Source organism: Chenopodium quinoa, unplaced genomic scaffold, assembly GCF_001683475.1.
Source record: "Chenopodium quinoa cultivar QQ74 unplaced genomic scaffold, ASM168347v1, whole genome shotgun sequence".
In the NCBI taxonomy this organism is placed as follows: Eukaryota; Viridiplantae; Streptophyta; class Magnoliopsida; order Caryophyllales; family Amaranthaceae; genus Chenopodium; species Chenopodium quinoa.
The window spans coordinates 206018-232320 of NW_018744240.1; the positions used below are offsets into that span (position 1 = coordinate 206018).

Sequence of the window (26303 nt, forward strand, 5' to 3'; positions counted from 1 at the left end):
TTGTCTTTGTAGACCGATTGTTTTTGGTTGACTAGGTTTAGATGAGTTGTGGTTAACTTCACCTAATGGCATTATTGGTGAATAGAGATGAACTTAAGCAAATGAGTGAAATAACATATTGGCATCAATATAATCATTTTTAAAAATAAAAAAAAATCTTGTAACTCATATACTAATTAATTTCTTGTTATATATATAAATCAGTTATTTATGAACATTTTAGATGACTTTTAGATAAAATCCTAAAAGTTGTGCTGGCAACGTATGAAAATACAAAATCATTCTGGATTTACTCACGTGAAAAGACAAAATCATTATTGATTTACTTTTTAAAACTTGGAAATGAGAGATTATAATCAATATGGATTTCGTGCTAGAATTTTCAAGGGTTTTACATACTGTAATCTATATCTGACCGACATTTGACTCATAATTTAATTAAACAAAATAAATTTATATGTGTAGCTCTAAATGTCAATTTTTGAAATATAAAAGTGAATATATTAAGTCAATGAAACATTAACAACACTAATCAAGTTTCACAAATTCCAAAACATTAACCCTTAAGGCATTTGGACAGGTATATAAACACCAAGCTAGTAGTAGCTTTCTAAGAGTTCTAACACACCAAGTCACATCTTTCTCTACTATCTCAAAGAAAGTGAGAGAGTTAGCCCATTTATAATATTTTCTCAGTTAGAGAGGAAAATAAATCAGAGTGCTTTGAAAAAATGGAGACCAAAACCAAGGTAAACTAAATTACTCACTCCTTATTTATCATACTTTCATTCATATTAATGTACGTATTTATTTTGTTTTGATGTAGATCGAGTTATCAATTGATATGTAAAATTGTAAATCAAGGAGATAAACTTGATATTTCAAATTGCTCCAAGAGCAATTTGTTTTGTTGATTCAAATAATTAAATTGATTGATTAATCAAAATTATTCAAAAATTAAACATGTGCAAAATCATTGAAATTTAATCATATTATTCGTTTGATGTATGCGTTACAACTTCTATAATCAAATTTTATAATCAATCCATTCCTATGTTAGCATGAATTTAACTTTTTATTGGGTTTCTTCCCTAGTTACTAAATGTATAACTAGCTATAAATTACGAGAAATATATATGATTTTCATGTATTACATACTTATCACCTTTAATTATACCAAACATAGTTAAGCTGTTAGATTACTTGATTGTTGATTCATGCTGTTATATATATCTTCCCCTGTATTTTTCAGGTTCCTTCTTTATTGATCTTTGGTGAAGTAAATATACATAGAAATCATTGATTTTATAATGTTTTTGTTGTGATGTCATAGGAAGTATGTGACATATGCCTTGGAAAGATGGTTGTAGGACAAGGCAAGGCATTGTTTACAGCAGAGTGCTCTCACATCTTCCATTTCAGCTGCATTGCTTGTAGGGTTAAGCATGGCTGTCACTTTTGCCCTACTTGTCGCGCTACGTGGACACACCTCTTCATACAATCAATTTCAACTCGTACTTCCTTCACCGACGATAAACCCCTCCCTGTCCCTGCCACCACCCCCGAGGTACCCAACCCCATCACACCCTCGCAATGCTAACATGATAGTAACAGGCTTACCTCAATACCCTGCACTAAGCAACTCCGAACAATCCTCCAGATTTGGTGTCCTCATTGGCCTTCAGGCCCCTTGCTTATCCCCGGATAGGCAGATTGACCATGCCCCACTCGATCTCATTGCAATTCTAGATGTGAGTGACAGTATGGGTGGTGAAAAGTTCAGGCTCGCCAAGCAGGCAATAGAGTTTGTTGTCGACAACCTTGGCCCTTCAGACCGGCTGTCTATCATCACATTTGCAAACTCAAAACGACGACTGACCCAACTTTTGAGGATGACTGATGCAAGGCGAGTTGACACTATCCGGTTCAAACACACCCATGACTCCACTAATATCATTGCAGGACTGGAAACAGCTGCGATGATCCTGGAGAAGAGGAGTGAAATGAACCCAGTCTCAAGTATTATTCTTCTTTCAGACGGTCAAGACAGAAGATATAAAGATTCCCTCGACGCCCTCAAAACTCTCCCGCTTTACCTCCGTAATAATGACACATCGGTTTCTGTTTCACAAACTGGTGCGGTTCCTGTACACACATTTGGGCTTGGTCATGACCACAATGCTACTGTTCTGCACGCCATAGCAGATAGTTCAGGTGGGACCTTCTCATATATCGAGTCAATTGATACTATCCAAGACGCCTTTGCTCAGTGCATAGGAGGATTGTTAAGTGTTAAGGCACAAGAAGTGGAATTAAAAGTGAGATCTGTCTCACCAGGGGTTCAAATTCAGTGCATCTTCTCCAGCAGGTATCGCAGCAGTATAGCTGCTGATGGGATACATGGAGTGATACATATGGTGGATGTATACGCGGAAGAAAAGAGGATGTTCCTGGTGTCTGTCTCAGTCCCACCAGCTGATCAGGAGACCTTAACAACGCAGTTGTTAGAGGTCAATTGTTCCTACAAAGACCCACTCTCTAACCAATACATAACGTCTGACATTGTCTGTGTTGAAATTCCCCGGCCACCAGCTGAGAACGTTTCAACAGAGGACATGCAGATAGAGGTGGAAAGAGAGATAATCCGCATTGGAATAGCAGAAAACATTGTCAAGGCACAAGCAATGGCAGTACGAGGAGAGCTAAGCGAAGCTGTATCATTTCTTGAACAGGAAAAAACAAAACTGATGCGGACAGTCTCAGGAGAGGCAAGGGATCCTTTATGTGAACAATTGCAAAAGGATTTGAAAGCCATACAGAAGAAGATGAAGAGTAGGGAAGAATTTAAAGCGAGAGGAAACGCTTTTGTACTTTCAAGGTGTATGACACTTTTTGATCAGAGAGCTTCAACTCAAGCTCTCATACCTGATGGTGCTTCTGGTTCTGCTCCGCCTGAGGACATACCTTATTATCAGACGTCGATCATGAGAAGAATGGTGCAGAAGTCACAGGAACTGCGCGATCAAAATGAGAATTCAGCTGAAAGCAGTAACAACAGCAAGCCTTAAGAAATTACTTTAAATTGTCTCTGCAAACTAAATTCGAAACAGAAGTTTTTCTTTCAGTACTTATATTTACAGTAGGTGTGGTTTGGATTAAGGTGAAGGTTTTGGAAATGATTTAGCAGTAGCTTTATCGAAACTGTAGCCATCTTACCATCCTTTTATATTTGACTAGCTATCACATTTATATTATGTCAACTTATTATCATGAATATGAATGATAAAAAAAAAGTTGCAGAGATTAATATGATTTCCATTGTGTTAAAGAAGCTTCCTTTCTTTCTTTTCTTCATACTTTCTAGTATATATTCCCTCTTTTTTCTGTAACATTTTTTTTTTTTTTATCTATTACAAATTATTATATACTGTAGTTTTGATAAAATTATTAAATCTTGGTAAAAATTTATGTGCAGCAAATTCTTATTGTTGAAGCTTATTGCTTCTGATTTTCTATGTTTTGATTATCAGTAGTTTAACCTTTTTGGGTTTTCAAGTCTCTGCATTGTGTTTAATTTTTAATTAGTAGGAACTATAAATTAGCTACCTTAGGCTTTGAATTTATAAAATGTCTTCATTCAATATTAAATTGTCACATTAATACAACGAAGTGTAATTTAAACTAGTAATGTGACAACTAAATCTGCACGAAAGGATGAAATGATAGGAAAAAAAAACACCTAAAAGAAAATAAAACCACTCGCCGAGACTCTCTTCCGATCTAGCTAGTTGTTCTTAATTCAACAACAATTATGACTTTGAACAAAACTGGATTTTTTGTTTTTTTACTCAACATAAGAAATTAGTCAAACTTCATAGATAACTTGTGAACTTGACTTTGAAACTATTAGGTTTGGATTAGAACTACCATGCAATGCATCATTTATACACTTTTTTACACAATATAAAACTCCTATCATACTCATTAAGTTAATGTCACTAAGCCTTGCCTTATTAGAAATCTACATCTTTATTCCCTATTAAACATTTTGTGCTCAAAGAACATCACCAAAAATGCCTTACACTACGCGGCGAAATTTCTTCCTTGCTCTCTCATTGATTGCTTGCTTCACTTCAGGCCAAGCAACTGCACGCCATTTGCTACAAATGAACCTATTCGATCCGTCTTCCCAGCTTGGACTACCAACACCCTCACTCGGAAAAACCCCAGGATCACTGACATTCCCTGCATTTCAGGAACCACTTGTTCCACCACACTTCTTCCCATTTATACCCTTCCCCAGCATGCCTACTATCCCTTCACTGCCCACACCTACAGGACCAACGTTCCCTACGATTCCCACGGGATCCCTCCCCAGTATCCCGGGCAGCGTGCCACCTAGCTTTCCCATTCCACCACCTAACTTGACAACAGAGAATCCGTCAAGTACTCCCAGTACGAACCCCTGATTCTGAAACATCTCCACAGAAGTAGCAACTGATCTGATGGAATAATATAAGCCGGTCTTCCACGAGACTCATACTTAGATCATTATGTCCAATAATATAATAGAAATTTAGCTTAGTTTGGACTAGCCATATCTACTAGTACTCTAGTAGTACATTGTAAGAACTTTTACTTCCAATACATTAATAGAAGCTGCAAAAACATATAATTTTCTTTTCAATTTATCGATAATAATACTTGTATATGTACATGTTATCAGGAGTATTACTACTTTACCTCCAAATAAGCAATCAACTCCTTTCATGAAATTAACAAGATTTAAGCCAGAACAACGGTCATCCCATCTGAGAGGCATGTCACGTTAGTTCCTTATTGAAACAGCACAAGCTTCGTTTACTAGAGGATAACTAGTTATAGTCTACTTAGAGAGTCTACACAGAGTCGATGATTTCTGCACTCCGGAATTTGATTCACAGACTCCCATTTCACTCCATCAGTATTTCTTCGAGTTTATCAGGATCTTGGTACTCATTATCAGTATCTAAGGAGTTTTGGGAGAATTGTTTCTTCACTAGATGAGTTCAGAGAGCTTTTTACTTAACCAAGAATGCATAAAATGATTACTCCGTAGTGTCCGTTGATGTAGACCATGTATAGAACCATGTTACAATCTCATGTAGTTTACTTTTACTGAGTTTTCAACTTCTCATAGAACAAACAAAAGTGTGAAAAGCATCAAAATGTTAAGAAAAAGAGTACATAGTGGCTCGCGAAGACTTGAACAGATGAACTTGTGATGTTCAATTGTTCACTCTAATCACTACACTTGCAAATTGCCAAGAGGTACTATCTATAAGAAGGCTATTCAACACGGAGGTAAAGTAGAAGAATTGAGCAAAGATGACAAAACCATAAAAGGCATAGCGCAGGTACAGGCCATGGCAGAGGAGGGGGAACTGGGGAAGTGTAGTATGGATGATCTCTGAAATTTGACCTTGGGGTGTATGCTAAAGAGGATGAGAAATCTAACTATAACGAGACAAAAAATTCAAGTCGGGGACAGCATAGATGATAGTCCACGGCATGTAGAGAGCCAGAGACAGCAACTCAGGCTCCAAGGAGGAGAATCACCATTCACGAATGGCAGTTCCGTGCATCTCCTCCAGAATTGTAATGTGCATTGTGTTAAAATCCTCTGTATGCAGTGTTCTTTATGTTAAAGAAACGAGCTTATCAGCACAACAGCAAATATTAAAATTACAGATCTTTTGTTTGGGTTTCTGATTCTGAGATTTGATTTTCATCTAGTACATATAACAAGATTATGTGAATTCAAAAATATAGATGTATTACACACTTGCCAATAACCTAAGGCAGTCTAAATTTTGGATCAATAAACTACAGCTAAAACGACCTATATTGTGAACCGGAAGGAGTATAATCATCAAGTGTGCTAGCGAAAAAATCTTGTATCCCCTCATCCATTCCCCCTACTCCTAGTCTGACGCTAAGCCGCTAACAACTAATTTCTCAATCTCTTATTGCAACCATGGTGAGTGATCATAAATTGTGAGAATGGTAATAGATTTGTATATATAATTTTGCTAAGAAATACTACCACACAATACCATCTTTAGAGTGGTAATGAAAATTTTGAATAAAAAAAATATTTGAGGAAATAGCATTACCATGGGAACGCATGAAATTTTTTTTTTTTTTTTTTTTTTTTTACCATTACCACTATTTATTACCTATCAACAACCAAAGAAGATGTTAAAGTCACCTAGGAGATAACTCCCCCCCCCCCCCCCCCCCCTTCTTCCCTTTTCTCTGTCTGTTCTTACAAAAAATTTGGCACTATATATGCCTGAGCTCAATTCTCATATCCAGAAAATGTTAGAAACTGCAACTTTTGCAACACCTATAACATTTTTCCCTCCTTGACATTACAAGTTAGTCAAACTTCATAAATAACATGTGAACTCTCTTTTTGTCCAACTATATTACCCTTGTAACATGCAAAACCTGATTTAATGTATTAGGTTTGGATTAGAATCACCATGCAATGCATCATTTCAACCCTCTCCAGCACACTATATAAGAATATAACCCTCTTTCAGACTCAAAAGTCAAAAGCACTTAACCTCGACTCGAAAACAACCCTTTCATCATCTGTTAAAATCCTTGAATCAAAGAATATCAACAAAGATGTCTCATACTTACTCCGTAATCATTTTCCTAGCTCTCTTGCTGGTTGCTTGCTTCACTTCGCACCAAGTGGCTGCCCGTCATTTGCTACAGAATAACTTAACCGATCCGTCACCCCAGCTTGGACAGCCAGCCATGGCAGCACCCTCTCAAAATAAGCCTGCAGCATCAATGGCTTTTCCAGCATTTCACAAACCACTTCTTCCACCTCACTTTCTCCCCCTATATCCCTTCCCCAACTTGCCTACCTACCCTTCAATGCCCACCATCCCTTCACCGATACCCACAGGACCTTCCAATCCTTCAATCCCCGGCACAGGGCCCATCCCCGGCACCCCAAGTGGCGTTCCACCCAGCTTCCCCAATCCACCAGCTAAAATGATGCCACAGAATCCATCAACAATGAATCCAGGTAATGATGAAACCCTGAACCCCTGATTCTCTCCACAGAAGAAGCAGCTAAATGGAAGAATAAAGAAAAAGGACGGCTGCTTTTCATTCTTAGATCATTATATTCAATAATCTATTTGAAAATATCATTGTTTGGACTAGCCACATCTACTAGTAGTACATTATAAGAACTTTTACTCCCAATATCAATGGAAAGGTGCAGAAATAGAAAGTTTTCTTTTTAATTATCATACACTCACATATCTACATTCTGAACAAAGTACAACTACTTTACATGTATTGAATCAAAAAAATTAATCAGCACCCCCGTGAAAAGATTAGTAAGATACAATTAGCCGACCTCCATGCTCGGACAATAGAAGAAATAATCATTTTCATAGTCATCAACTGCTACTTACATTGTAAGAGTATCTAAAGATGACAGATAAAGGGATGTTTACAGTGTGACCTTGATCCCCAAAAAGACCTATCCTACCATAACTAGCAGCAGTACCATTCATAGTAGCATTCAGAGATACAGTCAGTACCTGTTTCTCTCCAGCTGCAATGACGAAGTGTGTGGGCACAACCTTCATAGAAACACCATAAGGAGCGCTCCAACCAACACGAAAGGTTTCATTCATACCAACATTTAAAACTGTTCGATTGACATCTCTAGTTTGGTTTAGTGTCCCGATTGTAATAGAGGGTAAGTTCAAGTCCGAGCCAATCATGGTAGGAATCCCATCACAGGTCTGACCTGTGTAGTTTAACACTACTGGAGCTGAACCATTTATACCACAAAGGAAGGAAACCAAATCATCATAGGCTGCAGCATCAAAAAGTGTATAGTTGTCAGATTTTATTGCTGAGCAAAGATGAAGGCAAAGAAATATCAAAGGTAATACCAAAAAAATTGTCTGAAAAAGTGTGCATTTGTCAGATTTATAACAATGTTGGTGTCAAATTTCGTCATTCCATAACACGTTACCAATTTACCACGGCATCAAACTTATAACATACATTGAGCCTCAGAGATGACTTGTTACCAGACCATTATCAAACAAAATCACAATTCTGACAAGTTAAAAAAGACGTTTCTTTAAAGATGCATGGAGTTAGATACATCTTATGCAACTGCATTCGACATTGCTTCGAACCACTTGAGTGCAGAACTCAAAGATGAACCCATGCTGATTTATATGCCTGTGTTCAAATTAGATCCCTCACTAAGTGCAAAATTTGAGTCATATAATCGGGGCTAAGCCTAGTTATATCCATATATGGAGGCATTTAAAAATCCTTTGCCCATGTAACATGGAATTACAAGATTAATTCACACCTGATTGCAGTTAGCTTGTGATGCATGAGAAATTAAATGACCATATCCATTATCACTTCAAATTACAAATAACAGAAGGAAGAATCATCATTCATTAGCAGTTCATCATTAAACCCTATTGGCGACAAAAACATATAATAGTTTCCCAAAAATGTGACACTTACTTGAATCGAAGATGAGTCCTGGATCTAGAGCAGCAGTTGCATTAACAAATCCACTGCCCATGTCAAATGGAGTTGCAGGAGATATGTTCGCATCTGGGTTAGAATAAGCACGCTGGGCCATAATTGGCCCTCCATTCTTGTCACGAAGTGAAGCTGTCGTCGAAAGAGCTGAGGCAATAGCTGCTGGACTGAAACTAGGAAATTTCTTCTTAATTAGAGCCGCCAGTCCTGCAACATGAGGAGCAGCCATGCTTGTCCCAGACACCATAGCAAACTCCTCCCCTATATAATTTACATTTTGATGCAAGAAAGTTAGTTTCACCTTCGATTTACCCATATTCATTATCAGCAAGACATCATTTAATAGAATATATACCTAGAAATTCAGTAGAATCAGTGCCAAGTGAGCTCCAAGCACCCCATATTGAATTTCCTGGAGCAACCAGATTTGGTTTCAGTATATCTGCATTATCAAGAGAACTGTCTTCTGGATCTGGACCTCTAGCAGAGTAGTACATCACCTTCGGAGCAGAATAACTGAAATCTGGCTTCAGTCCACCAGAAATGCTAGCTACCGCTCCGAATTTAACAACTTTTTTTGTGGTCCCATCTCTCACCAAAGAGGTATTGTAATATTGGAGTAAAACCTGTCAAAGGAAAAAAAATTATTGATGAGGATGAACGGAAGATACAGTGAAGTTGCACATGCAAGGATCTCTAATAATCTTATTGACAATTTGAGATGAATGTAGGTACGCTTAGAAGCAGGAAATTATTGACTGTCCCTACATGCTTCGTTGTACTCAAATCTAAAAATTACTAAATAAATAAAAGGGTACCTTGGAATCATTTGCTGAAGGAATTATGATGCCAGGCATATCCATAGGAGTTGGGTTTATCTGAAACCCTAAAACAAAAGGATCCAAGTAAAACACAACACCAGCTGCACTAAGGTTCTTGGCAGTCTGCAGAGCCTGTTTGATGGTGGAAACTCCTAGCACGAAACGTACTGAATAACTACAAATCAAAAGGTTTCCAGCAACAAGGTCTGGATTTAAAATACTGGGATTTTGACATTCCCCAACGTACATATCAGTTGGAGCAGCAGTATCATTGCTCAAAGCATGCGCAGCAGAGATCAATGTATACATAGTGTCATTTGTACCCGCTGTGAACCAAATAAAAAATTCAGACCAAGAAAAGAATGAGTAGCTTGAATTTTGTGATGGCCAAATATGACACAGAATCAGATAAACAGGAAAAATATTACTTATTTAGCCTAATTCAAGCTTTCTGGATAATGATCCTTATTAATTATTATTGCTAACTGAAACACGGCTAGAAATTACGACCAAGACCAAATAATAGAAAGTTGCACAACCTTCATGATAATAAGTCTTTTGATTATAGCAGTACTGGAGTATTAAGCACTGCTATCCCATGGACCAATGCACAAATACTAACGCATAAGTGTTACGGATGTCAATTCACCCAAAAAGCCCCGGCTGCATGAGTTCAACAGGAAAGCGAGAAACAGCCACCAAATCCCATGGACCAGCAAATACTTTCAAATTCTAAGGATGTTCTTAACTTCAACCACAACAATGGCACCCTTATCAATAATTATATTAACACACATCACAGCAGTACCATAATACTATCATAAATTGAGCTGAGTAACTACTAACTAGAGTCTAATCTTAGTATTGGTTTTCCAGCAAAACAATACTATCATAAATGCATATGGAAAAGTTTCAGACTTACACGCAAGTCCAGCCCCTGATAAGGTCACATTGTTGCCAAGAGATATGTAGTTATTATAAACTCTGTCATGAGAAGCAGCACCTACTGTGAAGATCCATGGGCTAAAGGAAGAAATACTGCGTGGAGCTGGACCAGTGTTTCCGGCTGCTTGTACTACAAATATACCAGCTTTGACAGCTGTTAACAAGGCCATGTCTATGGGATTGAAGAATGTGGCAACTCCTGGAGGACGCCTATTGGGTGTGATCGATAAGCTAAGAATGTCAACACCATCCTGAGCTGCCTGCATAAATGAGTATGAACCTATACAGTTAGTAAAGAGGAAACAAGAAGAAATTTCATCATCAGGGTTTTTATAAGAGCAATTTTTTTTTATTGAACTAGATTGCTAACGAGTTCTAGGAAACAACTAAATGAGCTAACAAAGAATAATATGTATGAAACAAGTTGTCTTGCATGACACTATCACAGTCACACACACACCCTTCCCCCCTCCGGAGTCACTTGGGTACAAATGCAGTGTCCTCCGTCATACTTGAAGAGACTAGAAATTTGTACCATAACATCATAATGAATAAGTAACTGATAGGTACCTGGTCTATGGCTGCCACTACATCAGCAGCAAATCCACCAAAACCCTTGTACAATGCCTTGTATATAGCAACACTGAAAAGAGTGAAATAAATTGGGTGAATGTATGATCTATAAATTCATTCAACTACTGAATATGGTATATGCTAATAAAAGGAACAGTTGTCGTAATAGCTAATGGTCGTTCTGAAAGAATCAGTAAACCAAAAAAGTAGAAAATAATCTTAATCTGAGCTTTCTACATTGGCACTCATCTATAATTGTTAGCCAACAACAAGGGATTTATGTAGACCAACCAGCCTAGATATGACTATATGAGACAATTGGTTGATGGCTTATATAAGTTGAGGAAATAGCTCAGATATTAAACGAGTTGTGTTTTATTAATTTCTATAATCTAAATTTAGCTAGAACGTACGTAACCAACATGATAAATTTAATGCTCCAAAATGAAACAGCAACCAGACACCTTCTAGAATATGTAAGTTGCTTTTGAAAACAATAAGCTAAAAACGTCAATTGCGTATTCCAACAACCTGAACTTGCATTTAAATTAGCTTCTGGATTATTGATATTCTACTGCTATTAAAGGAATTATTTGCCTCATAAACCTTTATTGTGCCTGAAATTATTGACTTCACTCACTATTCATGTTTATAATATAAAGCCAAAATCCCCCTTAATGACTATTTCCATGAAAAATACTCGTAAATAAGGGAATGTATGATTTTTTAACAAAGATTTTAAAGGAAATTTATGGACTACTCTTATTGATAGCAACAAAAAGGGGTTCAGATGCATTACTGTGAGCGAGGAGCCATCCCACTTGCATTTCCAAAGAGATGCCCAGATACAACAACCGGAATACCATGGTTTCCTGATGCAATTGAAGCTGTATGCCTATATTCATAGCCAAGAAGCAGACATAAAATAAGCAACATCAAATTATAATTCTATCTCTCTATATTTTTAAAAAATCAAAAAAGATTATTGATTAATCTATCTGGTATAACCGTATAATCACAAACTTAAGGCACTAAAGAAATCACTAGCTTAATTATCAACTATACATAGGACCCCCAAGAAAATAAGTCCTACCAGATGCAAAATTGAATGAATTCTAGTCACCAACAAAGTATTTTAGCCAGAAATGTAACTTGAGGATTAGTACTTCAATTATTATGAATGCTGTTAGTATTGTTATAGATCGGCAATTATTGTTCAATTATACCTTCCCAATTCCCATACCCCTGCTTCGACTGCATTGATAATGGGTCATAGTGTTGATTTGTTTTTCATAAGAATAATGCAAAATTATCAAACTGCTGAATATGGAACCTCAAAAATGCAATTATGCAAAGATACGTTACTATAAACCTCTAAGAAAGCTTGTTATCAACTATTCAATTATCATTTTTCTCCTCGTATAATCATATCAGCTAACGGTTAAGCACACCATCCATTCTTGGTCAATTTCAACGCAACAAGTATCACATAAGCTAGTGATAACAAGAAATATACATTTGAAATTAATAGGCAAACTTTGGTATCAGGAATGAGCTTTCATCAGCATCGGTATACTGCATGCAGGGCAATAGTTAAAAATAAATGACCTAGAAAGATGTGATAACACCCAAAAGCACAAGAAACTTACGTCCCATGTCCATCACCATCAAAAGGTGATGCATAGTCCTTACTGTAATTGAAAATCCCTCTTGTTATGGCCGATGCAGCAAAATGCCTAGCCCCAACAAGTTTCCTGTTGCAAGAACCTGAAGGAAAATCCCTAGTAACTTCACAGATTCCGGAGAAATGTTGCGGAACTGGATATGCATTTGCTTCCATAGAATCCGAAAAACTTGGATGCATAGGATCGATCCCAGTATCAATAAGTCCAATCACAACCCCTTCTCCTGCAGAATCATATCCTCCTTCCTGAGGCCATGCCCCTTGAGGCAATCCTAGGAACTCAGGTGTGTGTGTAGTGTCAGTCCTAACAGAGAAATCTAGCACCACATTGGCTACTTCTCTTCTTCTAGAAAGCTTGTCTGCCTTAAAAATTACATATAAAGTCAGTTTTAGCAAACAGTAAGCTACCGTGATTTATGACCAAATTAAAAAGGTTTAATATTGGCAATTATTAACAAATTTCCATGTCAAGATATCTTATAAGTTATACAAACACGATTATTGCATTAAAAATATCCACGTCCAAAACACACAAAATCAATGAAACATATGCAGTTAATGTAATTAAAATGTGTCCAAATAGAGAGTCTGACTCTTGCCTAACAAGGCGGGTGAAAAGCTTTAAGAGGATGTACTCATGAACGGGGGTCTAACCGTCATAGCATGACTGTACCAGCCAATATGCACACCCAATGGGTAAAGAAAATCAAAGGAAGGGAAAAGGGGGGTGGGGAACACAATCATTAAGCCCACTAGAATGAGACATGAAAAGTTAAAGTGCAATAGAACTCTTAATTAATCATTATAAGAGTTGTGCACAAAATGCATAGCACAAGATGGTAAACATTATACCTGCTCAGGGGTAACAAGCACAGCAAACCCATTAATCAAGTAGTGATAGCTATACAGCTTCAGATATCTTTGCCCTCTCAACGCCCTCCTCAACAACGAATCGTGTACTCGTGCAATATACGAGCCGTAATGAGGATCCACTTTCGAGTCATTCCTGAGTAATTCACAATGTTCGGGGCAAAGTCAGGTACATTATAATTCAGAAAGCTCAAATCATATTACAAGAAGGTAAAGTAAATCCCTAGTATTAAACCAAAAAGGATCAAATAAAAAATCTAAAATTGAGAGGTAACAGAACACAAGTATCTTAATATATAACTGACAAAAAAAACAAATAGTAATATTTATCAATCTAAATCAAATAAATTGGCAATAAGTCAAAAGGACAAGCATTGGTAGGACATAAATGAGAAAGACAAGACCCCTAATATAATGAATCCAAGAAATCCAAAAAAAATAAGGAGTTGGGGCCAAATGGCCAATTGCTAAAACCCTTAATTTCTCACAAAAAAGACAAATAAATTGACCGTTGTACACATCCATGATCCCATGTAATGTAACATACATTAAACAGAAATGATTTTTTTAAAGAATATAATTACAAATTATGTCACGAACCCTCCAAAATAAATGAAAACAATATCCCAAAAATGATTAATCCTACCAAATTATCCCATTATAATTACAAATAATATACATGTGCAAAAACCCACATTAGAAACATATATATTTGTAAAAAAGAGAAATAATCATAACTAAATTGAAGAAAAATATGGCTTACCTAAGTTTGTGAAATGTGCTTGACTTAATAGGAGGATGTTTTTTGAACCCAGGTTTATGCTTTTGACTCAATTCATTGAAGTAAAGATGAGCAGAAGGAGCTTGCTTGAGAGTAACAATGTAAATTCCAGAAACTTCATCTGGGTCATTCTGACATACAGCAACACCCACTAAAAGTAGCAAGAGTAAATGCAAGAAATTAAGCTTAATTCTCTCCATTTTTGCAAGGAACAAAAAACCCAGAAAAAAAGATGAGATCTTTGTTGAAATTTCACATGAAACAGAGCTAAAAATCAAAACACGGAAAAATTAATCCCAGGAAGTGCCCTCCAATTTATTTTTAAGGGGTTAAACCGTTAAATACAGAAAAATGAAGGAACTTTTATTGAAAACGGGAAGAGTGTGAAGTGATTTTATGGAAGATTGGGAAAAGGGGAAGAATTAAATTAAGGGAATAGGATTTAGGAGAGAGAAAAGAGTGAGTTGAAAAGCAGCAATTTCCATTAATAAGTGCACAGTGACCAGTGAAGCAAAATAAAAGGGAAGAAGAGAGGAGAGAAAGAGAGAAGGTTGCTGTGTGGGGCGGTTGTTTAAATTGTTTATGAAGTGATGCGCCAGATAGAGAGCCAGAAATCCTCCATTTTCTTCTTGTACTCTTGTTTGTAGTCACTCTTCACACCGCCCAAAAAGCTTGACCATTATTAGTATAGTGGCAATAACATAATTTACATTACATCTATCTTTATGTGTTACATTGTCCTAAATTCCTTTTGGCATTTTTCATACACTAGGCTAGGTAGGTGGTAATGTGGTATAAGACATATAACTCAGAATTCCTTTATAGCATATATGGGAGTAACGAGACATGTCGTATATAAAAGTAGTAGCGAATGACTAGTCATCTCAAATTTTATAAAAGTTGAATTGAATTTACCGTTGTTATCATGACACTGATCGTGTTGTAAATTGGCTCCCAAACTATGGAGTTGAGCCGAATCAGAGGAAAAAAAAAAGTTGGCTAGTCTTAAAGGGGCTTTGTGTTGTTTTATTGGAGGATTTTAGTGAAGTGACATTAGATAGAAAAGTCCTAGCTGTTGTCTGTCGCAACTTAGCTAATACGAAGGACATGCATTTAGCTTAGTTTGTACTATGTAACTGTTGGTTTTGATGTATGTGTATTATTTTGCTTATTAAGTTATTATTTCGATTTAACTAGTATATTACTTTAATAATTCGAGTTTGAGTTAAATAAAGGTAGTGAATTTTGTATAAATACAAGTATAGCCTGTGAGCAGTACTCAGCCTCACATGTAAGGTCTCTGCCCCTGGTCTAGCTAGCTCTAATACGATAATACCCCATGTGAAATACGAGCTTGAATCGCACCCGTTAAACCGTCACCAAGAGAGAGTCAACTTCACAAGTACAATGAAGTTTTATCCCAAAACCATGTGACAATATGAGAAGTTGTCCTTAGCCTAATTTGTTTAACTGTGTCTTCTGTTATTAATGTGAGACATTATATATGTTTTTAGGGAAAATCACACGACAACATCATCGCATTATCTCTAATCTCTAATTGCATTAAATTTGTGACCAAGCTAAGATTGTCTTGTGTTATAACTTATACGCCTTATACTCCATGGTCTTGCAGACAATATAAAGTCAAACATACATGCTAGCCGTTGATAAACGAAAGAGAAAGCGGGTCCCAAGTGTCAAGGTTAAGGCTAAGAAATTGAGGTTGAGGTTAAAGCATCAAGCATGCATCTTAGCTTATTCTTCTCCAGATCTAATCTCTCTTGAGTCTTGACTTCATTTCTTTAGTGTCACTTTCAGTATACTACTTTAAGTGCCCTTTTTATTTTTTAATCTTTTCCTGTTTTGTTAATTTCCTAATTTTTACAGTCTTTATTTTTCTGGGGTTTACTGAGCACTATTATCTGCATCTGAATCTGTCTTCAAAAGAGTGTAATTTTAATCCCAGCAAAAATTTGTGGTCACAGCTTGTAAGTGAAGCCAGCCAGTCAGCCCACAATAGGTTGAGCCGTTTTAATGCAATATTACGTCATGTCCTCTTTTCTCAGTACTAATCACTTTTTTCTTTTCATTTTATGCATGTTATTCCTACTAACATTTTCATGTACTTTATGAAAGACATTGGTGTGTTAAGTCAATCTTTTAACACTAGGGACAGTAGGGAGTACTTGTACTAGTGTTGTTGTACAAGTGAAGCAACAAGGCCAAGAGCTTAACCAACTACGGAGTACTTTATTTAACTTGATCGGAATTGATGTGATTCGAACAAAGGACATGTGCTAGTAATACCTTCAAACAATGTGTATTGTACAAGTACAACTAATTGAACAAGTGCTAGCAAGACCTTAGGATAATATTTATTGTACAACTATCTGTTTGGTGAAATGGAAATTACGTGGACTCGTTTTGGAATACCTCATGTTCGAGATTCATCATGTCTTGATAAAACTCACCTAGCTGACCTATGTTTAAGAAAAAGGCCAGGTCAAAGCTTATGTATGTAATAAACATTAGTGACTTAATCACAATTGTTCCTTTAAATAGTTGCTAGAAGATTTGGTTATTATGCTTGATTTAGTGTTTTTTACGTGTCAAAACCCATATAAATTAAATTTCGTATAATAAAACGTTTGTTTATGAACATGAATCGATAAAATGAACAAAATCGTTCACAATGACGTACTGTAACCTCCTAATTAAACAAAACAAGTTTGAACATATGTTTGAGCTCTGTAAAAGTTCAAGCTCACCTAAGTTAATTACTTAGTTTACCGTTTACATGAACATCACTCAATTAGCAACTCAACTCTGCTTATTACCAAGTAATAATAACAACCAAATATGAAGACCAATTAGCAATAAACAAAAAAACACACGGGTAATATTCTTTTTGGTGTTCCACCCTGTTCACCCTTTAGGCTATTTCGGATTCGGGGCTCAATTCTGGTTGGTTAGGTTTCAATCCCCTCCCAATTATTATTGTAGGGATCGAACACGCGATTTTTTCTACCAAGTGCAGCCCCATTCACCACTGCATTAACAATCAATTGGTAAAACACACGGGTAATATAAGAGGGATTGAGTTGTTGGTTTCTTAATTAGTAACTTTATGGCTTATGCTACATTCCAAAAAGGATTGAGACCAAAAAAAAAAAAAAAAAAAAAAAAAAAAAAAAGCCAATGTGTTGTACAGCATTGGTATGTATGTTACATAGTAAAGAGAATATATGGATTGATCATGAATAATCACAACTTACATACTTAGTAAAAAAAGGGGGGGGGGGGGGGGGGGAAGGATGCAAAGTAAAAAAGAAAAAGGTAGCAAATGATAATGTCGCTAATGACCCCTCCATTAATAGCATAACTTTCCCGCTCTTATTCCGGTGCCAATCATAAAACTTGACTTTTTCTTTCATGTGCTATCACTTGAAGATCTTGTGTTTTGCCGCCTTTTTGGTTCCTCTTTTTAACGGCCATATGCCTATTTTAGTGGGGTAAAATTTTATGTACATTTGTTATTCATTTTTGTGATGTTACCCTACTCGTGCAAGCTTATATGATTGTGCATCAAGGGAAAGATTAATCTTGGCCTACTTGGGGTAATTTGTTCTGCTTAGTGCTTTGTTTAACTATGAAAAAGTTGCCCAAGATGTTACTTACACAATGACACGATGCCACGTATGAAACTAATTTGACCTAGTATTGTGAGTTTCAATCTTAAAGTTAAGAATTGGTGATTTTTTGGCCTAACACTTTTATCGCTTTTAATTCGGGTTAAGTTGACCTGTTTGAAAATATCAATTTGATATAGCCTTTTCAAGTATTGAAATTGTAAAAGTTAATGCTATAAAGTTTGTAAAGGGGAAATGGCAACGGCCTCATTCATACTTTTCTCGTTCATTTTCCTGGGCCCCACAATTTGGCCCACAAGCCTAAGTCTGGCAAGCTAATAACCCAAACACACTTAAGCCCAGCCAAAATAACAGGCCAGGCTTAGACCGGAAACTTTCCAAATACTCTGTATTTGTTACCGGCCAGAATCCCATTATTTCCAAAAGATGATGATCATGTTGAATTTAGTGGTGAAATTGCAAATTCTTGGGAAAGTGTCTACTGTTATAGATCTTAAGACTTTTACATTATCTAGATTTCAAGAATAGATGGCACAATGGTACGTTAATGTAGTAGGTAAATTGGTCAAAGATGCATATAATCTAATTGTGCATATTTTCAATTGTTTCCCTTTTTTTTTTATTATCTATCACCAAGACGTACACCGCAAGACTTTCATTATCCTATTATGCACGAGACTACAAGAGTGTACACTATACATGTCTTGAGGAGTTGAGGCACCCAAGTGACCCAAGCACCCAACCCTCAAATGTATGATAACTTGATAAGTGGCCAAGTGGGTATCTTTTTATCACCAATTTGATTAACTGACCTACCCAATATTTTTTTATAAATCTTCATTCTCAATCTCATATCAAGTATAATATATATTTATACAATAAAGTACTCAAATTTAATACAATTATGAATTTCCCATTTAATAATAACCAAACATTTCTTATCACAATTAATTATATTAGGTATAATTAATTACTCAGTATGCAATTGGGTAATCAATGAATTAGGTTTAATTAATTCTTTTTTTGGCGTATCCAAAAGTAATTTTTGTTTGTAAGGATATTTTAAATTTTGTAAAAATGATGGACAAAAATAATTCATTCAATATCCTGAGTGCATACAAGAATTCGAAAAGGTCTTCTCTTTGAACATTTAGTGTGTAATTTACTAAAATAATTTACAATTACAAAATTGATTATGTCAAAAAATCATCCTTCAAAAAAAATTTCTCAAATTAAAAACTTTCTTCTCCTCAAATTTCTAGTAGAAGCCTTAGAAACCAAGAAACCCACACCCAAACAAACAACCCAAATACCCACATCAACAGCCCATCTAACCCCTTCCATTTCCTCCTCAACCATCCGATCAAACTCAACCTCATCTCCACCGTCCGATTCACTCTCAGCCTCATCACAACAACAACACACCTCACCTGATCCCTCCTCTTCATCCTCCACCACATCACATTCTCTCTCCTCCGGAATCTCATCCAACGCCACCTCAAACTTCCGGCAATTCCTCCTCCTCCGCCGCCGCTTCGCCACCGCTTTCTCTCTCATCAAACCGCCATTCTCCGATACTACGAACACATCCGCTTCTCTCACGCCGAATTCTCTCTCCTCCATAAGCTTGCACTCCATTTTGAAATCGCCGTCGTCGTACTGCCTGAAACCTCCGTGAAGGAGGCGGTTTCCGGCGAGGTGAACCTCGAAAACGACTCCGTCGCAGGCGCGGATTCGGTCTTTGGAGGTGAAGATGAGGTCGGAGTTAAGGACGCGGTGGAGTGTGATGAATGCCGGAGAATCTGGCCGAATTTTTGAGCCGTTGATTTCGAGGAGACCGCCGTTTATCCGAGGGAGGAAAACGAGCGTCAATGATTCCGGGAGGAGAGACACGGCGGCGGTGGCGGAGGTGAGAGAAAGTTGGAGGGAGATAGCTTTCAACCGAAGAAAGCGATCCTGACGGTGGTAGTAATCCGTGGTACGACACATTTCGTATCGTGTTATTTACTGTAAGACCGTCCTATACAAGAAATTGTTTCGGATTTTGAAAAAGGAAGAATAATTAGGGAAATGAATGAGTTGAACGATGTAAAAATGGTCAAAGTGTATGGTGTGTATAAATAATGCGAAAATGTGGGTGGTATTTTAGGTAGAATTTAGGGAGCCTTTGGTTTTGGAGGGATTCAATGGGAGGAGAAGCACACGGTTTCGGAGAAATAAATGATAAAAAGGCGGGCAAATGATACTTTGTGAAATGCTCAACCTCATAATAAATTGATTTTAAAATCTTATTTATATGAATTTAATAATTGGTGTAGAGTATGTTTCTAAAATTAAATAATGATAAAAATAATTGAGAGCTAGGTTGGTGATAGCATGAATTGCAATGCTTACACCTATTTGCAAAAGGATGGTAGTCATGCTAGTATTTGTTACAAGGCTTACAACTCATGTCATTGTGTGTCATGGATTGTGTGAGTTTTGGACATTTTCGTCTTGTCTTCCATGCATATTATTGATTTTTATTACACTTGTCAAAACGATTGCTCGGGTGGTTTTGATTTCGTGCTAGATTCGTTTTGGTTTGGGATCAATTATTCTTGATTATTATGATACAAACTGTTCGTTTTATGGGCTAGTTGGTCGGGTCAATGACACTTATATTTTTCAAAATTGAAAATAAAACTGTAATAGTCAAATGCATAAATATAGTGTCAAATTTGGTTAAATCTTCTTAAAATGAATTTATTACATATTCAAGTAATGATAATGACGTTGGATAATTAGGCATGACTGCATGAGAGAATTATAAAATTTTTGCCTCAATTAAATTTTGTTACAATGTATATTGGTGAGAGATTTTAATTTTTGTAATAATGATAATTTATCACTAAAATGGTCAATTTGTTTCGATTCAAGTCAAGTATGACTCTTAAATTTGGTTTTTCTAGCTATTTTTAGATTTCGAGTTCAAATTTTGTGCTCAAAACTCAACATTATCGGGACGGCGTTTTAGACAGTCTAAATTGGAGTCAAATTTAAACAGGTCTAATATTATCCTCAATTGCCATACAACAACCATTACCTAGATTTTTTTTTTTTTTTTTTTAAAACCATCTTTTTCTAATTGCAAATAAAATTATTGGTCATGTACTCATGTTTACCCGTAGTGCTCTTAGGTAAAACAAAGGTTACATTACAAAGAAGAAGAGAATATAGTCTTACACTCTTACATGAAAGAGCTTCTAGCTATGAAGTACATAAGCACTTATGAAGTACGTTGTGGTTAATCGAATATTGGATCTATAAAGACGAAAAATGGATCTTTATACTGACTAGTATAGTACTATAGTTGGACAAATTAGATAATGTGCCGATAGGATTTTGGCCCATGTCGCCTCGTCCGTGGGCTTATAACAACCTCAGAATTGAAGGCACATCAATTGCTCAATTGCTGTGGCAATATTTAGTGATGTACTCACCAAGTACTAGACTTGACACTTAGTAGACTACATGTTTATGTAACAGACATATTGATAGTGTAATTTTTTTATTTTTTTTTAGTGTAATTTGACCAATGATCGATATGATCATGTGACAACTAAACTAGGTCGGTGATAAAAATATTTTGATAAACAAAAAATTTTAGAGTATTACTTACGTGTAGTTTGGAAACGACTATGTTTTAGTTTGTCTGCTTCTCCAAAGTGTTGATCAATATAAGATCATTTATCACCTGGTCCAAAATGGATAACTAATATGCCTTTTATTTGAATCGACTGCATGTATTATATGGTATAGGACTATAGGTCATGGAGAGAATAACAAAAGAAGAGGGTCATATTCATGATGGAATCACCTTGGCATCCTAGCTTGATGTGTTTACTATCCTCGTTGCAAACTCCCTCATATTCATGTTTTCATCTTGTTTTCTATATTTCTTTTCTATCTTCGATTTTTTTTTTGTTAAAAAAGACTTTTAAGTGTCTCTAAAAGTCTCTATTTTGTATAAAGGTAAAGTTGCGTACATCTAATGCCACTACAAGAAAACACGTTATTTTCGATGGATAGCTTCCGACGACCATGTAAAAACTTTGAAAAACACATAATTATGGTTTTAAAAGTTGTCGGAAATTTTCGACAGCCATAAACAAATTCCAATGGCTAAAGTCATAGGTAGAGGTGGCCAGTGGGCCGGGTTGGACCCAGCCCACCCTAACTCGCACGGCTGGTGGGTCACGTGGGTTCGACCCGGTTTCAATCCGGCACAGCCCGGCACAGCTCGGATTTAATCCGGGTTGTGTCGTGGGTCCAAAATTTTCGACACAACCCATTTCAACCCAGCTCAGTTTAACCCGTTTGATTCGACCCAAATCGCACAACCCGTTTTGACTCATTTAATTCGACACACCTAGCCCGTGAACCCACCTAACCCGACCCACCTGGCACAACCCAGCCCGCACGGCCCACCCGCACGAATGACCCACCCAACCCGCACGAGCCAACCCACCTAACCCGCACGCATGACCCACCCAACCCGCACGCATGACCCACCCAACCCGCACGGCCGGCACAACCCGCACAACCCGCACGGCCCGCACAGCCCGCACAATTCGCACGACCCGCACGGCCCGCACGGCCTAACATCCATTTTTTAAAAAAAACGGCTAGTTTTTTGTATCTAACGGCTAGTTTTTTGTATCTAACGGCTAGTTTTTTAAGTGTATGATCATCCATTCTATTTTTCCTATAAATACCAATTCCATTTCACTCAAATTTCCACACAAATTCAAGCTTTCTTTCTCTCTTACTTAAAAATTCTTATTGTTCTCAAATTCTCAAGTGTTATATAGAGTTATATTTTTGTTAAAAAAAATCTCCTTAATATTATTATTAGTATTCTTAAGATTCTAAAAAAAAAAAGTTCTTCTCCATATTATAATTAGTAATCATACAAAAAAAAATGAGCTCAAGAGGAGGAATGGGAAGGAGTCAAAGTGGTGGTCGAAGTGGTAGCCAAAGGAGTGGTGGTGCAAATTTTTCGTATGAAATTAATACGGAAAATTTAAACCAATTTGTCAATGAATATGGAGATTATGGTTTAGGAGATAGGCAAAATATTCAAACGTCTCCACCACAACATTTCTCCCACGAGTCCCACCAATCATCAAGTTCAACTATGCCACCTCCATCGCAACCAACATCTCAACCTTCATCTCAAGGTAATTTCTAATTAAATTTTTATTGTTATGAATATTTAAAAAAACTATTATTAATGATTATAAAGTTAGTTTAGTTTCCAATTTTCTATGATTTACAATTAGTTAATTACCATGAAAAATGCGTTTAAATAAGTATAATTAAAATATTTAAAATTTAAAAGCTTATTTTCATGAATAGCATTTAAAAATTAATTTTAATAATTTGATTTATGAAAGGTGGTGGCGGTGAAAGTAGAGGTCGAGCACATTTTTCTTGGGTGTGGAAACATTTTGAACGAGTTGAGGTCACACCCCCGGGATGGCAACCTGGTCAACCAAAGAGGTTCACGTGTACATGCCTAGTTTGCAAGGCGCTAGGTGCAAATGTCAAGTCATATAATTGGAAAACGGGAGATGGAACCGGAACCTTGAGTCGGCATTTGCAAAATAAACACGACTTGTTCGAAAATGGCCCCCGTCCTTCGGGGGGTGGCGTCCAAACACAATTGGGTGGATACATGAACCAACCCGGCGGAGGTACACCTTTCATTTATAATAAAGATAGAATGATTGATGAAATGAGTACTTTAGTTATTGCTAATGAATACCCTTTTAGTTACGGTGAAAATGCAAACGTTGAGCATTTTAATAAAGTTGCATTACAACCTGCATTTACTCGTGTCCCCCGAAATACCCTAAGACGTTATACACAAACTTCTTATTATAAGTATAGGAGTGGTTTGATTGAATTATTTCGTACTTTTGATGGTCGTGTTAGTTTTACAAGTGATACATGGACTTCTAGTTTTGGCGAACCTTTTCTTTGCATTACTGCTCATTGGGTGGATGATGATTGGTTTATTCAAAAACGTATACTATGTTTTCAAGCTATGGAAGAAAGGCATACCGGTTTTAACATCAAAGTTCGTATTTTGGATTGTTTAAAAGAATTTCACTTGAATAATAAAGTTTTTTCTTTGTCTCTTGATAATGCAACTGCAAACACAAAGTGTATTGACTATTTGAAAAATGACTCCGAGTTGAATTTGTTGTTGGGTGGTAGTCTCTTGCATGTTAGATGTTGTGCTCATATTTTGAATTTGTCTGTTCAAGAGGGTCTCGCTGAGTTGCAACCATTGCTAAACCCAATTAGAACAGTTATAAAATGGATTAGGATTACTCAGTCAGTTAGAAGAAAGTACATAGCTATGTGTAAAGAGAGAGGTCTTAAGAAAAGACAATGGTCTATTGATACCCCTACCCGTTGGAATTCTACTTTCAAGTTGTTGAGTGATGCTATAAAGTATCGTGATATTTTGACCCAACTTTACAATGAGACTCGTGTTGATCCTACTGAGTTAATAACCGAAAGTCATTGGACTAATGCTTCTTTTGTTCGTGATGTTTTAAATGCTTTTGATAGTGCAACTCATATTTTCTCTTATATTTATGAGCCTAACGTTCATTTAGTCATAATTGAGTGTGTTAAAGTTGTTCACACCATCGAAGAGCATATGAAGATTGATGGACTTCGTCCCGTTCTTGATAGCATGAAACGTAAGTGGCATACTTATTTTAGTGAATTTCCAATCATTTATGGAATTGCTGCTATTCTTGACCCCGGTGTCAAAGCTGAAGGTTTGGAAAATCTTTTAGAATTTTATTATACAAGTTTAAGTATCGATTATGATGTTAGTGAATATATTAACAAATGCAAATCTGTTTTGGGAGACCTTTATGATCATTATGCATCTATTTATGGTTTTGATTTGGCAACACCAACTACTACTAGCACTTCCGATTCTAGATTTGGTTTTCTTGATAAAGTTATGAAAAAAAAACACAAAGCATCTACATCATTCTCATCATCATCTTCTTCAACACTTGCTATTAATGATTATTTGTCATATCAACATGAGACCAACAACAACTTTCAAATTATAAAATGGTGGCAAGAACATAAAAAAAGTTTTCCTATATTGGCGAGAATTGCAAAAGATATACTTGCAGTTCCCGCTTCATCTGTTGCTTCCGAGTCTGCTTTTAGTGCAGGTAGAAGAGTGTTAGATGAAAAAAGATCTCGCTTAACTCCGGAAAGCATTCAAATTTGTGTTTGTAAGAAAGATTGGGATCAAGCTGAAAGAAGAACTCAAGGTTTAAAGGAAGACGAAGACGATGAAGATGATCCTGTGATGATATTGGAGTCGTCAACAGATGATGCAGCTTCCGGGGATGATGATGCAACAAACATGGGTGGCTAGAAAAGTCTAAATCAGGTACGCTAAGAACTACGTGGGCTTTGATTCTTTCGGGATACGTAGGCAACTTATTTTTCGAAAATTACAATTTAATTGCAAAATTAAATTTTAGTTTTCTAAAGATAGGTCCAAGCCCCCCCCCCCAAATTTCAAAAGAAGTACAATATAAGAACTACGCTGGCTTTGATTCCTTATTTTATAATATAAGGATACGTAGGCATCTTAATTAAGAGCAAGCCATCAAATTGTTAATTTTGTAAAAATTAAAACACCACACAACCCACCCGACCCTAACCCACGAACCCACCCGACCCTAACCCACAAACCCACCCGACCCTAACCCACCTAACCCACAAACCCACCCGACCCTAACCCACTAACCCACCCTTCGACCCACCCTAACTCACTAACCCACCTTGACCCGTCTAACCCACGAACCTAGCTCGACCCACCCATGACCCGTCTAACCCACAAACCCAGCTCGACCCACCCACGATCCGTCTAACCCACAAACCCAGCTCGACCCACCCACGACTCGTCTAACCCACGAACCTAACCCTGGTGTGTCCAACTTCTCCGACCCAACCCACGACCTGGCCCACCCTACCCTACGTGTGTCGTGCCGTGTGTCATGAAACCCCAACCCGCGACCCACCTAACCCTAACCCAGCTCGCACGACTCGCACGGTGGACACCTCTAGTCATAGGAAATTTCCGACTGCCCTTTAAACCAACGGATGGAAAATTTTCCGATGACCTTTAAAACCGTCGGAAAAAGTGTTTTCCGATGGCTTTTTCATCGGAAAAGTGTATATTTCTGACAAGGGTATTTCCGACAACACATACATTTCCAACAAAAAATCGTCGGAAAATTTACACTATATCCACCAATGACGATTGATAAGACTTCAAGATATTCCCCATGTTA

General features: G+C 36.9%; 4 protein-coding genes across 4 annotated transcripts; 2 read left to right on the forward strand and 2 right to left on the reverse strand.

Annotated features, from left to right (window-relative positions):
- Positions 1-1337: 1337 nt before the first annotated feature.
- LOC110694802 (uncharacterized protein sll0103-like) lies at positions 1338-3368 on the forward strand. Its single transcript, XM_021871970.1, has one exon. It carries the CDS (start codon positions 1446-1448, stop codon positions 3066-3068), a length of 1623 nt encoding a protein of 540 aa, XP_021727662.1. The 5' UTR covers positions 1338-1445; the 3' UTR covers positions 3069-3368.
- A 3307-nt stretch (positions 3369-6675) lies between these two features.
- Positions 6676-7113, forward strand: LOC110694767 (vegetative cell wall protein gp1-like). Its single transcript, XM_021871938.1, has one exon. The coding sequence runs from the start codon at positions 6676-6678 to the stop codon at positions 7111-7113; it is 438 nt and encodes a 145-aa protein (XP_021727630.1).
- A 158-nt stretch (positions 7114-7271) lies between these two features.
- LOC110694640 (subtilisin-like protease SBT2.3) lies at positions 7272-14965 on the reverse strand. The gene is made up of 10 exons (XM_021871802.1): positions 14249-14965; positions 13468-13621; positions 12581-12978; positions 11731-11826; positions 10929-11001; positions 10336-10618; positions 9411-9739; positions 8948-9218; positions 8572-8853; positions 7272-7894 (listed from the first exon to the last, which is right to left on the reverse strand). The coding sequence occupies exons 1-10, from the start codon at positions 14464-14466 to the stop codon at positions 7470-7472; spliced, it is 2529 nt and encodes an 842-aa protein (XP_021727494.1). The 5' UTR covers positions 14467-14965; the 3' UTR covers positions 7272-7469.
- A 4074-nt stretch (positions 14966-19039) lies between these two features.
- Positions 19040-20456, reverse strand: LOC110694641. The gene has a single exon (XM_021871803.1). The coding sequence runs from the start codon at positions 19903-19905 to the stop codon at positions 19144-19146; it is 762 nt and encodes a 253-aa protein (XP_021727495.1). The 5' UTR covers positions 19906-20456; the 3' UTR covers positions 19040-19143.
- Between the last annotated feature and the right edge of the window lie 5847 nt (positions 20457-26303).